Source organism: Crocodylus siamensis, chromosome 2 (genome assembly GCF_052110815.1).
Source record: "Crocodylus siamensis isolate JL-2025a chromosome 2, ASM5211081v1, whole genome shotgun sequence".
Taxonomy (NCBI): domain Eukaryota; kingdom Metazoa; phylum Chordata; order Crocodylia; family Crocodylidae; genus Crocodylus; species Crocodylus siamensis.
In genome coordinates this window covers 37817938-37835857 of record NC_143396.1, presented here as the reverse complement: position 1 = coordinate 37835857, position 17920 = coordinate 37817938, and the positions used below count along the sequence as shown (strand labels likewise).

The following is a 17920-nucleotide window of genomic DNA, read 5'->3' as shown; positions in this document are numbered from 1 at the left end:
CCAAGAGGTTCACTAATGGACTGTGCGCATTCCAGGAACTGTGCTGAGCAGGGTAGCTTCAAGAGGTAACCTGGTTCAGTCAACTAATTCAGGTTTCATTAGTATACCCCAATCATGCTGTGCTTTTGCAACGCTCTAGCCCCCTACTTAACAAGGACATGAATCACTGTTGCAATATATAAATAATACCACTTGGGCCAGTGAAACAATACTGCTTTAATGGTGGATGGCAGTCTAACCAGTACATGTGTAACCAGTCAGTTTCAAAGTAAAATGTTGTGAAAGTGAGTGTGTAATTGCTGGTGCAAGTCAACACTTTTTGTCATTTGATATTTGAATTGGAAGCCACAAGAGTTGCAGCCCTACATTTACTTTCTTGCTTCTGAGATGGCTTTGCAAGGTATTTAGCACAAATAGCTCCTCTGGCAGCTACTTTCTTCAGGCTGAAAATTACCCTTTCCATCCTTTAATCTCACTGGTGATTTAATCACTTCTCTCCTGATAGATCTTGCATGTGTAGTGCTTCTCTTCCTGCCAGCACTGCCCCTTTGACATTGACCTCGTGCCCATCTCTTTGCATAGTCTTGCTACTGTCATGGGATACTAAGTATCTTTTTTCCCTCCTTCAGCTTTTGTCATTTGGAGAAGCCCTCAAATTTTTAGCTAAAAATGTCTCCTTTTGGCTTTACATTAGAGTTTGTCTCTCACTCGGCTATTTGTTAATTAACTGCTTAATTGTATTATGTGCTATAGAAGAAGCAGAGTGCAGATGCAAATTCAGTTGAAGCTGGTTGTCTAATATCCTGACAGCATCAAAGTGTCTCAAGAATTATTTATTTGTATTACTGCCACACGTGTACCTCAGCAATGTCAGAGCCTCATTGTATCAGGCAGTAGAAAGACAGGGAAAAGTCCTGTCACCAGACACGTACAGCCAAGATTGGTAAACATGACTAGAAATGTTAGGGTTCTAACTCAAGACATTTTAAAGCAGGGACGGGCAAAATACGGCCTACAGACTGGATCCAACCCACCAGGCACTTACATCCAGCTCGCGGCACCGAACAACTAATTGTACCCCACCCACCTCTTCTGCCCACAAGGGTGGGAGTGAGGTGCCCATGTAAACCCCCCCCCGCCAACATACCCAATTATGCCTCACTCCCACCCTCGTGAGTGGAAGGCTGTAGCCCGGCTAGCATGCTGCTTCTGGCTGGGGCTGCTGCTGCAGCTGCCGAGGGACCTACTTGGCTTCCCTGGTGTCCCACGCACTCCAGGCACCAGGTAGGGAAGTAGTAGGGGTGAGGGGGAACTGCAGCTGGGTGGGAGCATGGGGCTGCAGCTGGTGGCAATAGGGAGCCTGCGCCTAGGGGGGCAGTGGCAGCACAGAGCTTGGGTGGGCAGGCTGTGGGTGTGAGGGAGGGTCGGGGGGACGTGGGGACCCCCTCCACGCACTGTCCATTGCGCACAGCTCTGGCAGGCAGCAGCGGTAGCAACAGCAGGCAGAGGTGCTAGGGGCAGTCATGCCTGGTGGTGTGTGCCTCCAGCCAGCACTGCACACCACAGTGAGAGGTGCAGCCCAGCCAGCCCACCTCTATCGCTGGCACTACCCGCTGCGCATCTGCATCCCCCACACTCATGCAGCACTGAAGGGAAGCTCCATGCAGTGTTGTATGTGGCATTTGTAGGGTATGGGGGGGTATAGAGACCCCCTCCATACTTCTGCCATGGTGCAGCAGCAGCAGGGGGGGCACTCGGAGAGCTCGTGCCTGGCACGAGCACAAGCTCCACGAGCACCTCCGCCTGCTGTTGCTGCGCCATGGAGAAGTGTGGAGGGGGTCCCTACCCCCCACCCTCCCTCACATCCCACAAATGCCACACACTCGTACACTGCCCTCACAACCTTCCCCACATATACACACCCCCAACATACCCTGCCCCCGTACACACATCCACACCCCCTCAACCGCCGCACCACCCCCAACCACGCCTCCACACACTATACAAGACTAAGAATTTATTTTTGAGTTATGCAGTCACCTCTGTATTCAGTACACAAACACAAATCATGACAAAATATTTTTGTATTAAAATTAAAATATGTTATAGTAAGTGTTTGACTTTTCATGTATGATTTGTTGTTTTTCTGGTTCTAAAATGTAACCCCCCTCCCAAAGGGAGTAGTTCTGGGGGGAAAGGGGGAGGGACTTCCAGTGGCAAATGTCAGGGGGCTGGGGGCAGGACTTCCAGTCCCAAGATGATGACCAGGTAGTGGAACAACTGTCAAGGGGCTGGGCTACCCTTGTGGTCCTCAGAAGCTCACCAAACCTCATTAAGCAGCCTTCCACCCCAAATAATTGCCCACCCCTGCTTTAAAGGATGAGAGCTTTGGAGGGGAGGCTGACTTCAGGCTGAGCCAAAAATTGAGGACCCCAAAATCACTAGTCCCTCCGGGAAACCCCTAGTCTTGGTTTAAGACTCCCATGGTTTAAGATCTCAGTTTAAGACAGGTTGCAGAGTATGTCAAAGTTAATTTGAATGTACAGAGTAATGGTGGTACTAACTTGTGGTCTTATGTGTTTAATAGAGGCGAGTAGAACAGTGGTAATTGTTTTAGCAAACCACCGTACCAGATGTTATTTGTCAGCTAGTATTGTCCTTTAGAATGCCACAGTCATTTGAGCTTGCAAATGTGTGCTATTTCCAGTTTGTCCTAGTGTCTTTCCTGATGACCTCTAAGTGCCTTGCATGGTAGAAGGCATGTGGGGTAAGCTGTTGTAGTTTACTTTCTCACTGCCATGGAATCTAAAGCCCCTGCTAGCTAGTCATATACAACAGAATGCTTGGCCTGAAGAGTTTAGTTAACAAGATTTCATCCACCAAGGAATGGGGCAATTTACTCCTTTCCAGCTGGATTCGAACTAAAATGCACATAAATGAATTTGGCTCAGTGGAGTAAACATTTCTAGTCCCCTTTCCCTGCAGTATCAATGTTTGTGTTTGCTGCCCTAATTCTGGGCCGTCTCTTAAACGACCTTTTTTTGAAAGAACTTTGGGATAAAATTTTCATAAAGAATAATGCACAAAATTGCATTTGTAATAAGAGAGATTTTGGCAATGAAAGCGGGATGTAGAGGGTGCAGGGTCAGTGCTGAATACTTGTTGGTAATGGTGTGCTACTCAAGTCTAAATGCAAATGATCTCTGTATTAGCATAAAGCTTTAATCTAAAAATACTTTTTGCATCACATAGATATGATCTGATTATAGCTGAACGCAAAATCTGGTAGCCTTTCAACAAATTAGAGAACTGTCCTCTACCCAGCAGCGTTGATAGAAATATGCCCTTTTTTATATTTGACTTGTGCACTTCAGTTGCAGTTTGTTGCCTATCTAACTTTCTGTACTGAACTTTCTGTACTGACAGGTATCACTGTACTTTTTAATGGAAAAAATAGTTAAATTTTAAGATGTACTTAAACAACACCAAACTCATTGGTGAACATACAGTTTAATTGGTGGTTTAATGTTTCCAATGCTTGCTTTTTAGGTGGAAAGGATACTATCACATTCAGTGATCCAACCCTGCCTGTTATACAGCGGTCAAGATCACCATTAACATTCACTGGCAAGCCACCACAGAATGAAGCACAGAGGCATGAAGGTGAGCATCTGGGGTATAGAGGAACGTTGTGCTCATAGACTTTTCCCCTTTCATCTCATACTTGGCAGTCATAAAATAAAAATGACTGCCAAGTTTTGATGCCTGTATAGCAGAAGGTAAAGATTCAATAAGCCTAAAGGACTGAATGAACCAACCACAGGTAAAAGGAGGTGGATCATCCCAGTAAAAATGCCAGTATAGGTACTAAAAAATGACTGTCTAATGGATGCACAGTGCTAGAGAAATGGTAAAGGAATGTCACTGATGCTACAAAATGAGATGTGTGTTACTAGCTTCCTTCTATTCTTCCTCTTCTGTGACAATGAACTGCGGGTAAGCAGACTATGGAACTGGCTTAGAACTCTCCTGTATTATACCTGATCTCTGGATGAAAGGCTTCCTGATTGTAAATGGAAATAAACTTCTCTCACTGATTCTTCTTTTATAGATCTATATGCATGTTGATAAAGCTTTTGATTGAAAAGGCTTTTAACATTTTTTCATGAGTCTGTCCCAGCTCTATTTGATACCAAGCAGCACGCCAATATTTTAATTGACACACTAAATTTTCTTTAGTTTTATTTTTTTGTGCTGATGGGAAATGGCTTTTGATAGTCGCCTATCAACATTTGAATAAGCTATTTAATGGCCATGAGATCTTTGGTATGCCCAGATCTTATTCAGCCAATCATGAAGGTTCATAAATGCTTTATTGTGCTAATTCTTCAAACTAAAGAGATCATGGTTCCATTTTGACTTTATTATCCATGTCATCATCTGATAAAGTTTGACAGCAAGATTGATCATTTTTATAATCTTGATCAGCTGATATTTTTTTGCTAAAATAACTGTATTTAAATATTCCTCTATTGAAAAGTAGTAACTTTATAAATATTCATTTTTGTTTTGAGCACTTAATTATTTTGTTCTAATTAATTCTTTAAGCGCTGTATTCAGTATTTGGTTTGTAGCATGATATTGTCTTTGCCTATTTGACATAGCATGCAGTTGGTAGTATTATCTAGTAGTAGGCTTAGCAAAATTTGATTTTTTTTTAAAAAAAATTTTGACAGATGATATCAATTTCTATTTTAAGCATTTATTCTGATTTTTTTTTGTTGATTTTAAATTTTCAGTATTGCATGATATTAAGTGTGGGGGCATGCATACAGACACACATACACACAGACATGTGGACATAAACACACCCATTTCTTTCTCCATCCCAGCACACTGCCCCTGTGCACAGCCCCACCAAACTCAGCACCTGCTTTCCTTATCCCACAGCAGTCACTGCCCCCTGGCCCCTTCCCACTCTTCGGCAAGGAAACCTCTGGCTGCTGCAGCAGTATCTGCCCCCTGCAGCCAGCAACTCCCTCTGCCTGCTGGCTCCCACCCAAGTTTGCAAGGGAGGGCCCAGCTGGCTAGCACCCTGCAGACACAGAGCTGTGGAGGCAGGGGCAGGGACAGATACACATGCACAAACACACAGTGCCGAGGCCACCCCCCGCCTCCAACTTCTGCACAGCAGGAGCCTGCCCAGGCATTGTGGCAGCAGCTTACTTTTCTGTCCCCTTTCTATAAATTTTGATTATTACCAATGGAAATACTTTTCCATCAGTCTGTGAGTGTGAGGCGAGCTTGCCGTTTATCAGTGTTTACCAATCAAAATCAGATCCTGCCAAGCCTATCTGGTAGGGCCATACACTACGTATTAGCAGACCCTGCGTTCACTTGCTTATAATGGTGTCAGACTTTAACAGTTTGAGGTGACATTCTCCGCAGCTTTCTGCTTCAGGTTGATTTCTCCATCCCTGCCTCTTTGGAAAATGTTGGTTGTTGTTTTCCCATGTTAAGATCTGGTGATCTTTTCCATGCTATGGAGCTGAAACTTGAAATGTGATAGGCAGCTAAACCCTTTGGTCAGGGTTTTATCCATCTCATCCTCCATGTGAAAAATGTCACCAAATTTGACTAAGTTATTCACACATGCTCAGTAGCGACTTCAGAGATTTTAGCTGTTAAGTACCAAGAGTCCATCTCTGTCTGGCATGCTCCCATCCCATCATGGCTCCTGATGCTTCCTCCCCACCCACCACCTCTGCACTTCCCCAAGTGGCAGTCTGCTCCAGAACAGGGCAAGGAAGGTTCGTTCTTGCATTACCTGTTCCTATCTTTTCCAGGCTGGGATGGGTCCAAGTACTGAAACTGAGTCCATGGAGCCTGTTTCTCGTGTGCTCCCAATGGTCCCCTTTGGTGCCCAGAGGGTACAAACTGTTTTTGTCCAGGCAGATGAGACGAAACCTTCATCAGTGGAAGGAAAGGAACAGATTGGGACAAGGAAACGGAGGCTGGGGTGGAAGGCTGGGAGAGGAGAGGAGGCTGGGATCGGGAATAGATGAAGGAGATGGATGGGGGTTGGCTGGGATGGAGTGTCGCTTAGATCTGCCAAAGCATGTGATTGAGGAAGAGATGCTGAGTGGCAGAGTGATAAGAAACAGATTAATGAGGCACTCAGGGAGAGAGAGTGGACTTGGGAGCCAAAGAAATAAATGGAGGGGGAGAGAGAGAAAAATGAGGTGTACTCTCAAGACCCAGACTCTACTCCCCCCTCCCCCAGGAACCCAGAATGAACCCAAATTCCTGTCTCACCATTCTTCTCCCAGGAAGTGTCTGTGTGTGTATGCTGGTCCAACCTCCAACAGCTTGTCCTTGTTATCCTGTATAATATGGTAGCAAATTGCTATTGCTGTCAGTGAATTTGGTAATTCAGGTGGCAGAAGTATGTGTGATGTAAACCTAATTTGGACCCTTTTGTGCTACATTCTGGCATTTATGGTCAACTAATTAAAGGCTGTGTTCTTCCACAGGACCACTGCCTCATTCCCTGTGCAAGGTGAATGGGGCTCAGCTAATGAGTAGCTGTTCAGTATGTTTTCTTCTTCCTGTTCAATTTGTGACTTCCCATCTTATTTCACTGTATTCAAACCTGCTCTTAAAACACCGTTGATACTTTTCTCATGGGCTGTGGTGCTCATTGCTATAATGAGTGCTTCACAAAATCTCTGTGGTACGATAGGGAACTGAAACATAGATTAAGGTCAAGAGTTTCCACTCATTTTGGGTGCCCAATTGGAAATATGTGGGACCTGACCTTTCAAAGTGCTTTGCATCATGTAATGCTTTTATATAGCGTTATATATGTTCATATGGTCAAAGTGCCTCACTTCTGTGTATTAGGCAAAAAGGTCTCAAATTTGGGTGCTCAAAAAGGATGACAAAAAATTACGTGATGCATCTGCCAGCACACAGCAACAGTGTGGCAGAGACGAGAATAGGCTGTAGCAACATTCCTGGCTGTCTCCGGGGTAGCAGCATTCCTGGCTGTCTTAAACATGAACTTCCTGCAATCCGTTATCTTGCCAGTTGAGAATCTTCCAATTTACAGGTGATGCAAGGGGGAGGGAGGGGTCCTATAGAAGGCAGATCCTTTGACATCTAGCCCTTGACTTATCCCCAGAGTAAGTCTGTTCTGTATGTCGAACAAGGCAAAATTATTGTAAGGAAGATAGTATGTGCTTGTAATTTATAGATTTTTTTGTAATGTATGTGGCCAAGGACTGTGACTTATGGGTTACATAGGCAACCTTAATTCGGGCATTTCTGAGCTTCCAGGTGCTTGACTGTTGCACCTCAATTTAATGACTTTTTCTTTTTTTCTTTTCTTCTGTGTACCAGATGAGAAGGTTAGGAGTTTTCTCTGATACAGAGAAGTTCACCTCTGCATTCTGCCTCCTATGAAGAGCTTTTTCTGAGGTGGTGTTGTAATGGTACATTTAACATGCCTTTCCACTGCTGCCTTGCCTTGTGCTGTTACCAGAAGTAGCACATTTTCTGAAGTTGTCCACAAAATCTATTGCAGACTAATTCCATAAGGTTACTCTTTATTGGAGAAAGGTTCATTTGAAGAGTATCATTTTCTAGTGCTATTACTTATCTCTAACCAGAAATTCCACCACCACGAGCTTTTCAGAGAGTATGATCTTTTCCCTAAATGCTGTCTGTCAGCCTTCATCAGCTCCAGCATCTCTTTACAGGAGTCACACTTCTCTAAGAAGACAATCTGAATGAGCTAGGCTTGATAACTTTGTGGTCCTGATTAGTTCTGATCTCTGAAGAATTGGACAGGGAGTCAATGTAGATATGTATATACAATATTTTATTCAAATCAATCTCTTACCGTGGTGTTTGGCCGCTCAAATTTCACAAACTTGCATCAACATTGTTGCTCTGGCCTTCTTTGTCAGCCCCATTCATACAAATTCAAGTGACTAATCATAGTGTATTGCTGTCCTGTTTCCTTTATAGCACAAGCAAAGGGAGAACCAGATGATACTTGCACTGTTGCAAATAAGTTTACAGCTCCAAAGGAATCTTCTGAGGTTTCTGAAGCCCATCTAAATAACAGTAACCAAAATAAGCATCTTCACCCCTTGCTACCCCAGTTACCTTCTGAGGAAGAAGATATAAACAGACTTGGAAGTGAAATAATAAAATTAACAGAAGAACAAGCAGCTGTAGAACTCGGAGGGAGCAAAACAGGAAGTCCAGCAGAGGGCCAGAGTCCAAGGGGCCAACCAAAACTCAGTGGTTCATCCGAGGGACAGTCCCCATTATCCAGCCCTGATTCATTTGACCCCACAGAAGCCTCCAGCTCAGAGACGGAGCAAGTCCTGAAAGATAATTATGAAATCTCAGAGAGTGATTGTGAAAATCTGAATGAGAAAAAGCATGAAAATAGTGAGACACTGGATACTGAAGGACTTGGAGATCTAACTACAGCTACAGCTGCATGCACAAATAACATCTTGGACCATCCCCCTGAAACAGAGTGACAGACCATCAGATCCTGCTGAAAACTCTGAATAACTGGATAACAGCTTGGCTTGAGGTATGAAGTCCAAGCCCTCAAGCATCTCTGGTCATCCTTTGCCAGTGCAAGCTGTGTTGTTGTGAATGTAGGTACTCGCTGAAACTGTTGCCGTAGAGTTGGTTTTTACATCAGTTTGTCAACAATTGTCTATTAAAAAGGGTTTTTTTCCTATTAATAGTGATTATACCGTACCAAAAAATGTAAATATGTAATGGGGAGAACTTGAAGCTGATGGCTTTTTCATCATGCCTCTAGTATTTACAGTGATTTAAAGTTTCTAGGTGGATAGGCATAACTGAGAATAATGGGGTCAGGAGACCCACCATTATGCTTTATCATATCTAGTCTTAGCTGGGTCTCAAAGGTATGTATATTCTTGGCAGCGGGATGTGTTTTTTAAGGGTTAGAAATGTCTTTTTTTAGTTAATGGAGATTTGTCATTTTAAACTGAAAAGAATCTTGAGGTTTACAGGCTTTTATTTGTTTTCTAAACTTCCGTTCCCTATCTGAACATAGTTGCTGCGAGTGAGCATTTAGGAGAGCAGCATTTGATCTGCTCTAAAAACAAAACCAGCACATACAGTTCCCTCATCTCAAAGCTCCATTTCTCCTACAGAGTGTAAATTTTTCCTTCCTCTGCTCATGTTGCAAACTGCATGAAAATGTGTTTTAGATACAGCTGTGAAGGCCTGTCTTTTATTGGAGGGACCGTTCCCTGGATAAACACGCTCCTTTCTAGGAGGTATGGCAGAGCTATTGGGGAAAGAGGCATAGGCTTGTCCTCCTGCCATACTCTTTTGGTATCAGTTCATGGAAATGCATGTTTCCCACCCTCAGGAGTTGAAACAGTTCGTGGGCAGTCGGCCCTTTGCTAGGAAACAGAGTTAATCTAAGTCTATTCACACTTTCATTTTTTTCTTTTTTAAAAGAAAAGTGGACTTTTCTATCTGGAAGGAGGGCGGTGTTTCTCGTTCACATCTGCTTATCACCTCTTTGGGAAAATGATGGAGTAATTGAGTCCCAGTGGCCCTCTTAACTTTCTTCCCAGATTGTTAGTCAGTCCTCAGAAAAACATTTCAATGTTAGGGGGTTCCTTGGAGCAAATCTCCAGATCTCCAGTGATGTTGGAGCTATGCCACTCCTCCAAGGAAGGCAGCCTCAAGGCAATGCTTAATGTTGGTGATAGCAGCTGTTGGAGGAGGGGAGGTGCTTCCTTCCTCTCCTGTTGTAGAAGGAACTGTCTGCAGCTGTGAAGATCCTATGGGCCAGCAGCCGTAGAGGCAATTTTTCTGCTGGCTTGGGACTTAATTGTCTGTAAATATTCATTTTTCACTCCTAGAAACTTGAAACCAATCAGAGAGAATTAAACCAAATTTAATAAAATGCTACTAATAAAAAGGAAAATCCCTCCCAGATTGAGTCCTCGTTTGACAAATATCTGCCAGCTGCAAATTTTTACAGCCCACTTGTCAGCTACTGAAAAACAGGGTTTATATTAGGAACACTGACACACTCCTCTGTATGTGGAAGCTGAGCTAGCAGGTGTTGCCGTAATCAAAGGTGTTTAATTCCATGAGCAGTTTGTACTCGGCAGAAGAAAGGCAGTTTTTAATGGTAACATTTGAATATAAGGGATGATGGGACACTGAAAAATGTGACCTGCCTCTGCATTTTCATGCATTCGCCCTAATGGGAGCATGCGTGTAACCCTTTCTCTACTGTGCTTGACTGTTCTGTCATTGCCACCATGTTCAGGCAATAAAGGAATACTTGCAGCACTCCTCTACCATGTCTCCTTTGTATTTAAAGGGTCTGTGGCATGGCATTTCACTGGTATAAAAGACAGCCCTTTGAAACCAGACTTGCTTGTTTTACATATAAATACTCTGGGGGCAAGCAAGAATAAGAAGTTGAAGCTTTCTTCTCTTATTTTTAATCTAAGTTCATCCTAACCCAAAGACTGAGAAGAGTTGAACGGTGATTATGCTGTTGCTATTAATGATGACTGTCTACATCAGTGGGGGCCAACTTTTTTCGCAGACATGCCATAAGTTTGTCCCATAGCTTCCCCGAGTTTCACTCCAACCCCTTCCCCCCTGCCTGATCTGCTGCTCTGCTTTTTCGCTCCTGACCTCTGTCTCTGTGCTGCCTGCCCCTCCCTGTTCTGGCATTTGCCACACACACAAGCTGCTCATACTACTTACGGCCACCCCAGTCTACATTACTGAGGGCATATGAATGAATTATGGAGGGGAAACAAGGAAAGGAATTTACAGTGCATGGTAACTACCAATGTGTGTGCTCCTTACCCAAGGTAAGTGATGGTTAACAGTTAACTAGCTTTGCACTCGGTGATAGTGGGAGCAGGTTGCTGCAGGTTAGTTGAGGCTGTGTGTTCGCATAGGCTGTTACCATGGAACAGCTGACAGGGTCTAAAGCTCTGCTCTTCGTTATCTCATGGGAACTTTGCTTGTCTGTCTGTACATCATGTATACAACAGTGGTGACAGGCCTGAAGAAAAAGCCCCACATTGAAATCATTGAAATATTGCAGGCATTCCAAGGAGTTTATTCTTTTCCATCTTTCATTGCAGCTTGCTTTCATCCAAAGCTAAATGCCAATGTAGATCTGACAAAAATGCAGCCAAAATCGGGGCTTTCTGGAAATTTAAAAATGATGAGAAGCTGTTACATAACACCCCTTATGTAATAGGGATAGAATTCGTGTCCCTGAGTCTCCTCCACATGGAATAGGGCCATAGCCAAAGCTCAGTTAAGTCATAGTTTCATAGTAGCTAGGGTCAGGAGGGACCTGAACAGATCATCTAGCCTGACCCCTGCCATAGGCAGGAACGAATACTGGGTTCACAAGACCCCAGACAGGTGATCATCCAACCTCTTCTTGAATTTGCCCAAGGTAGGGGCAAGGACCACTTCCCTGGGAAGTTGGTTCCACATTTTGGCCACCCTAACTGTAAAAAAAAAATTACCTTCTGATCTCTAACCTAAGCATATTCTCCATCAGCTTATTACCATTGTTCCTTGTCACCCCAGGTGGTGCTGGGGAGAAAAGGGCTCTACCTATTTGCTGTTGATCTCCCCTGATGAGTCTGTAGGCAGCCACCAGGTCCCCCCTCAGCCTCCTCTTGCTGAGGCTGAACAGGTTCAGGTCCCGCAGTCTCTCCTCATAAGGTCTGTCCTGCTGCCCTCTCACCAAGCGGGTGGCCCTCCTCTGAACCCTTTCCAGGCTGGCCACATCCCTTTTGAAGTGCAGCGCCCAGTACCAGATGCAGTACTCCAACTGCGGCCTGACCAGAGTCGCATAGAGGGGGAGTATCACCTTTCTGGACCAGTTTGAGATGCACCTTTGAATGCGTGACAAGGTATGGCTGGCCTTGCTGGCTGCGGGCTGGCATCGGTGGCTCATGTTCATCTTGGAGTCAGTAATGACTCCAAGATCCCATTCCGCCTCGGTGCTTTCAAGAGGGGAACTCCCCAGCCTGTATGTATGCTGTGGATTCCTTCTCCCAAGGTGCAGCACCTTGCATTTGTCTACGTTGAACCCCATCCTATTTTCATCTGCCCACTTCTGTAGTCTGTCTAAATCTAGTTGCAGCCTCTCTCTCCACCTGGCCCTACATCTCAGCGTCATCAGCAAACTTGGACAGCGTGCTTTCCACCCCTCATCCAAGTTGCTGATGAAGATGTTAAACAGTGTGGGCCCGAGGACTGAGCCCTGGGGTACCCCACTGCTCACATCTTGCCAGGTTGAGTACAACCTGTCCACCACTACTCTCTGGGTGCGCCCCATCAACCAATTTTTTATCCATCCATCTGTGTAGGCATCAATGCCACAGTCGCTTAATTTTTTATGAGGATGGGGTGAGAGACGGTGTCAAAGGCCTTCTTAAAGTCTAGAAAGACTATGTCCACGGCAACACCATCATCCAAGGATTTGGTCACCTGGTCATAAAAGACAACCGGGTTGGTCAGGCAGGACCTGCGTTTGATGAACCCATGCTGATTGTCCCTGAGCATGATCTCCCCTGCTGTCCCCCCACAGGTGTGCTCCTTGATGATTCTCTCCAAGATCTTCCTGAGCACCGAGGTGAGGCTTACAGGCCTGTAGTTACCTGGGTCCTCCCTCCTCCCTTTTTTGAAAATAGGGACCACATTAGCCAGTTTTCAATCCCCTGGCACCTGGCCAGATGACTGTGAATGCTCATGCAGTCAGTGAGAGTCTTTCCATGACTTCTGTGGGTTTTTTGGATCAGTCTGCAAATGAACAGTAATGCTACATGGAGGCGATGCTGGGGCCTATGAGAGAAGAGTAAGGTTCACAATTGTCTTTGGTTCCTGAAATGTTGTCTTGTTTCTGTTTTGGGGGGCAGATGTGCAGCTCTGAAAGAGAACTAATATCATCATCCTGCATGTTAAATTTTCTTAGGGATTAACCTCATGCCATCCCTCCCACGTGGATTCCATTTCTGTTCCTTTGCTATCATTTCTAGCCAAGCACCACCACGTAGACTTCATTTCAGTACTATACTACCGGTCTCTCCTGACAGAGTCCAATGTAGCTTGTGCTCTTTTCATACGTACCGTTCTTTTAAGTAAGATTTGTTTGCACTAACATACAATTGACTGTACGCTGTGGTTTTTATTCTCCTTCCTTTGAAGTTGTTGCTGTGCTGGTCAGTAGTGTAAGTTGGGTGGGACAAGCAGGGCGCCAGCTCTGGACGCAAAGTTGTGGCCCTCCCCATGGGACTTGCACTGCCCCTGCCTGGCCAGAGGAGCTGAGCAGGGTACCACCACACCAAGCAGTGCATCCAGGGGGCAGGGGGTGAATTGAATAAGCAGAGTGGTGCATTCCCCTTCCTCCTGCCCCTCAGTAGCCTTGGCAAGAGCAGTCACCACCCTGTGCCTAACGCATGTTTTTGGTCGGGGTGGGGGCGGGGAGAGAAAGCAAATGAGGCATCAGGGTCAGCTCTCAGAGAGCCCAGTCATGGGGCTCAGTCAGGAAGCAGAGGTAATGCTGCTACTGTTGTTGCTGTATAAGCAGCAGTGGCAGCACCAGCCTGGGAAATCAAGCCTTCCCTTCCCCTCACCCACATCTCCCCCTTCTGCACCATCCTCCCCTGTGGTGCACAGTGGTCAGCATACCTCTATACCCACCTCCCTGTCCTAGGTGTCCCTGCACCTCTGATAATAGTGTAACTATTGTCTTTGTGGAGTTGCTCATTGTTTTCCACGTTGAGACATGCATTCCTTCTCTAAGATTTTAAGTGTCTTGTGGTAGGCTTACTCAGCCACAAACCTTATCAATAATAGGACTGGGGAAGGAGGGAGGGGAGTCAAAGCCAGCATTTCAGAGGATTTTTTTTTTAAGACACTACTATCATTAATGCTAACACATGGTCGACTTCCCTTATTTTGTATGCTTCTGGGAGATGGTAAACTTGTAATGGAAACCGATAGCAAATCCATGGGTTAACTGGAAAGAACAAGTTGCACTTTAAAGGGTACTGTTGTGTTGTGGCTATTTCTCAGAAAGGGTATTCAATGAATCTGTAAAACACAAATGTATGAAAATGGCAGACTAAGAAAAAGAAACATTTTTAAAAAGCTGCTTCCTTTCTAAGTGCAGCTATTGTTATGCAAAGGGCAATTTGTATCATAAGGAAATCAGAATTTCTTTAATCCATATGAGCTCAGGAATGTATTTTAGAATCTTAGCTGAGATTATGTTGAACACCTATTAAAATTTAAAAAGATGGGGATTTTTTACCAGCTGCTGTTTTATAGCTTTATTTAAAAAGAGATGCACTTTTTATTTGCAAACCTTTCTTTTGTTGCAACCTGCAATCATCCTGTAACATGACTAAACTACATAAATATATATTTTGTCACCTGGAATAAAGAAAAGCATTTCCTGATGTATTTGCCTGCTCTGATTTTTTCTTTATTTTCTACTTATGAGAGATTTTGTATAGGATAACATTTAATTATGACTTAACATGTTGCATTTCAGTGGGATATGCAGTAATTTATGATCCTGTATTACAGAAGGGAAGACTGTAAAGATGTTGATTTTTGTATAGGGCAAAACCAAACAAATCCTGCCTAAACTGAAAGCCTTTTCTACTATCATTTAGTGCTTGCACTTTGAACAGACTAACTTGCCACATATATTTGTGTATGAATATGCACTCTATTTTTATCTTTTTATTTTGAAAATACTGTATAGCATCTATTTTTAACCTAATTTATCTATGCTATGTCAGCGGCATTAAAAAAGTTTTACCAGATACATTATCTACATAGTAAACACTTTCAAACTGGCTTTTTATTTAAAAAAATAAAAACCCAGAACGGTTTTTATAAATCTGCTTTCAAATGTAAACAGCGCGACTCAGCTATAAACATATAGCTAACTGAAACCAGTTAAGAAGCTTATACATGTAGGAGAATAAAAACAGCAAATATAAGTAAGAATACTATAGTGGATTTGAAGTCAAAAATAGAAATAATGTCTATACTTCACCTAAGCTGAAGGGAAAGGCCATTGTCTAGTTCTACCGGCACACTGCCCGAAATAGTTGATGGCACAGAAATCTTTATACCTTTCAGATGAGTATGAAAATACTACCCGGATGGAAAGCATCAAGTCAAAAGCAATTTCTCATTTATTTTTGCTATTTTTCCTTTATTCCTTAGCTTGTGATCCCTTAGAGTGGAAACATCCTTTTCCGATTTCATTAACTGGATATCTTATTACCCGTACTGGGATGCAGTAAACTTTAGAGCTGCATAAGTGGGAGTCTTACATTTAAGAAGAAAGAATACCTTGCAATGTTGTGTTGATGCTGTTTTTATTAATCTGCTTACAGAAGGGAAAAGCTCTACATACCATCATGCATTTCTCAGAGAACAACAGAGCCAAGTTCCAATGGAAATGGGAAACCTTTTGCCATATCTCTTAGCAACAACTGCATAGACTAAATCTATTCTGGGCTGCCTTGGAGATAGCTGGTATTCAGGCCCTCAGTTGGGCCTGCTCCTGTGCTCATTTTGTGAGCCTCTTTTCCTTCTTTCTACAAACTTGGAGAGTTTATTCTCCCACATGTTCTTGTCACATATCCCAATGACACAACAAGCCAGACGTCTGCCCGCATTTCCATTCTCCAAACTGGCCTTATTGTTACCTTTGCCCATGTCATCTTCCTGCTCATGAATAACGACAGATCTGCCCATAATGGTATATGGGCCAAACAGAGTAGCAGACAGGTTTGACTTGTATTTTCTAATTTTGCCATCTTTAGAGTAGAAGTTGCCAAAATCCCCTGGATGGTGAGGATGGTTCACACTGAAGGGGTTATAGTGTCCTCCAGTACTGTTACAGCTGTCACTGAGGTCTCCAAACTTGTGGATATGAATAGCCCTACCCAACTGATTGTTCTCTGATGGAAACCCATCCAGGTCAAAGAAAGCTTCTAGCTTTCCAATTGGGTAGGACTGTTTGAACAAGATTTGTCCTGTCACTTGTGGTTTGTCAGCATCTAATTTGGAGCTGGGCTTCATTTCACAAGTAGCGTACGCCGTCCAGTCACTGTCTCTGATAAACTGTGGGTAGAGCAAATTCTGCCACAAGTCATTCACTTTTTTCCGTAATTCTTGAAACAGGCCTTCCGTTTCAGAAACAGGCTTCAATTCTCCCCTTGCAACACCAGGTAAGGAGAGGAGCAGCCCCACAGATACTAGACAAAAGGATAGAAACATGTTGGCCGTTCAGAACCTACAAAAATATAGGAAATGTAAGAAACAGAACTAGAAGGAGCCTTTTGGGTATCCTGTTTCCTTCATTCACTTACAACCATTTACCCAGGTATTACCCAAAACGGCCACTTCAAATCAAAAGGCTCCCAAGACGAATAGTGGGGGTTGGGAAGTATATCAACTCTCAATGCAAAGTGGAAGTGAAAAGTGAGCGGCAGTGGCTAGGCACACCATTAGCCCATAGCATTGCTAAGCAAAACAGCCAAACAGTGTGGTCATGACAGCTGTCCTGGCTTGGTTCTAAATATCAATAATGAATCAAAATTGAACTAAGACTATCCTTGCACATATTCCTTAGACATAAGCAGACTATCAAACCTGACTGTAAAAAGACCTGAAGTTTATATTTCAGATGAGAACTTTAATTGCTTCCTTCTTGCAGAAATCAAATCACCTGAAAGTTCTTTCAATTGATTTTTTTTTTAATTAGTATGGCAAATTGTTTATCTAAGCCAAATCCCACTAGGACAGTCTTCAAGGAGACTTTATTTTGGGCCCACATTTGCAGCTGGCTTGTTTAAGGAAAAAGAAAAAAATCCAGGCTGTTGCCTACCTTTTCAAAGATTTTCCAGAAACTCCTCTAGCTGCTTGCAGTTTCTGCTCTCAAACGATCAGTCAATCCAGTCCAAATTCCAGTCCTCTCTCTGAAGTTGATGCTTCTCAGAGCTGCTTGTTTATGTAAAAGTTAAGTAACACGGGTTATGGGAGTGGTCAGTGTAGAGGGGGTGGGGGTAGGTTGGTGTTACTTTTTAGAAAGGGTAAACAACTTGTCCTTTCCTCAGTTGGTGAAGCAAGCTTGCTCTCAGTCCTGGCTGACTTTCCAAAAAAATTAAGGTTATTAAGTTTTTAAATTAATCTTTCCTTTTATGACTTCATGTGTTTATCTAGAACAAATGTCCTTCAATCTGCAGTGGGGGAAGGGGGGGAACGACTTTTTATCACTCTGCAATCAGAGTTGTTTAGACAGTTCTACCACCTCAATCTCTCGATCACAACAGAGTTGTTTTGTTAGATTTTTTTTTCCCCCACACAGAAACACATGTCCGAGCTGCAGCAGAGTCTGTTGATCCTGGATAGGCATCATCAGCCATCTTTGGACACACAGATAAAACAGCCACAGAAGACAATCATCCTTAACTGCGAGGGATTGCCAAAGAACAAGTTTTGCTAGATGCTGCATTATTCCTTCATTAGACACAATTGTAACAGCTGGCTATGAGAGATGAACACGTACTGAGTTATTTTGACTACAGAATCTGAAGCTCGCAACTAGAGCTCTAAAACTTTGGCATGGATTTTAATAACATTTTTGTCTTTCTATAAAAACTGTAGGGACCGGCTTCCACCCTGGTCCTCTGTTTGCTTGCTCTGTTTGCTTCTACCTCTGGTCCTCAGGCTGTGTGCTGTTGCAATAGCTAGCTCTCTGTGGAAGTGATAAATTATTTTCAAAAGAAAGTATTTTGGGTAAATATTTTTCAATTATGCAATG

General features: G+C 43.6%; 2 protein-coding genes across 3 annotated transcripts in view; one reads left to right on the top strand and one right to left on the bottom strand.

Moving 5' to 3' along the window:
* Positions 1-14535, top strand: part of CCDC149 (coiled-coil domain containing 149) — a 93639-nt gene extending 79104 nt beyond the window's left edge. Inside the window, exons 11-12 of the mRNA XM_090035711.1 lie at positions 3550-3663; positions 8032-14535. Coding sequence (XP_089891837.1) covers positions 3550-3663; positions 8032-8558 — 641 coding nt within the window. The 3' untranslated portion in view covers positions 8559-14535. The remainder of the gene's footprint in view (positions 1-3549; positions 3664-8031) is intronic.
* A 915-nt stretch (positions 14536-15450) lies between these two features.
* SOD3 (superoxide dismutase 3) lies at positions 15451-17141 on the bottom strand. 2 transcript variants are annotated; one of them, XM_090035713.1, is made up of 2 exons: positions 16985-17141; positions 15451-16390 (listed from the first exon to the last, which is right to left on the bottom strand). In XM_090035713.1, the coding sequence occupies exon 2, from the start codon at positions 16372-16374 to the stop codon at positions 15640-15642; it is 735 nt and encodes a 244-aa protein (XP_089891839.1). In that variant the 5' UTR covers positions 16375-16390; positions 16985-17141; the 3' UTR covers positions 15451-15639. The 2 variants fall into 2 exon arrangements, with proteins under 2 accessions (XP_089891839.1, XP_089891840.1); XM_090035714.1 differs by having other exon boundaries at positions 15451-16352; positions 16985-17106.
* Between the last annotated feature and the right edge of the window lie 779 nt (positions 17142-17920).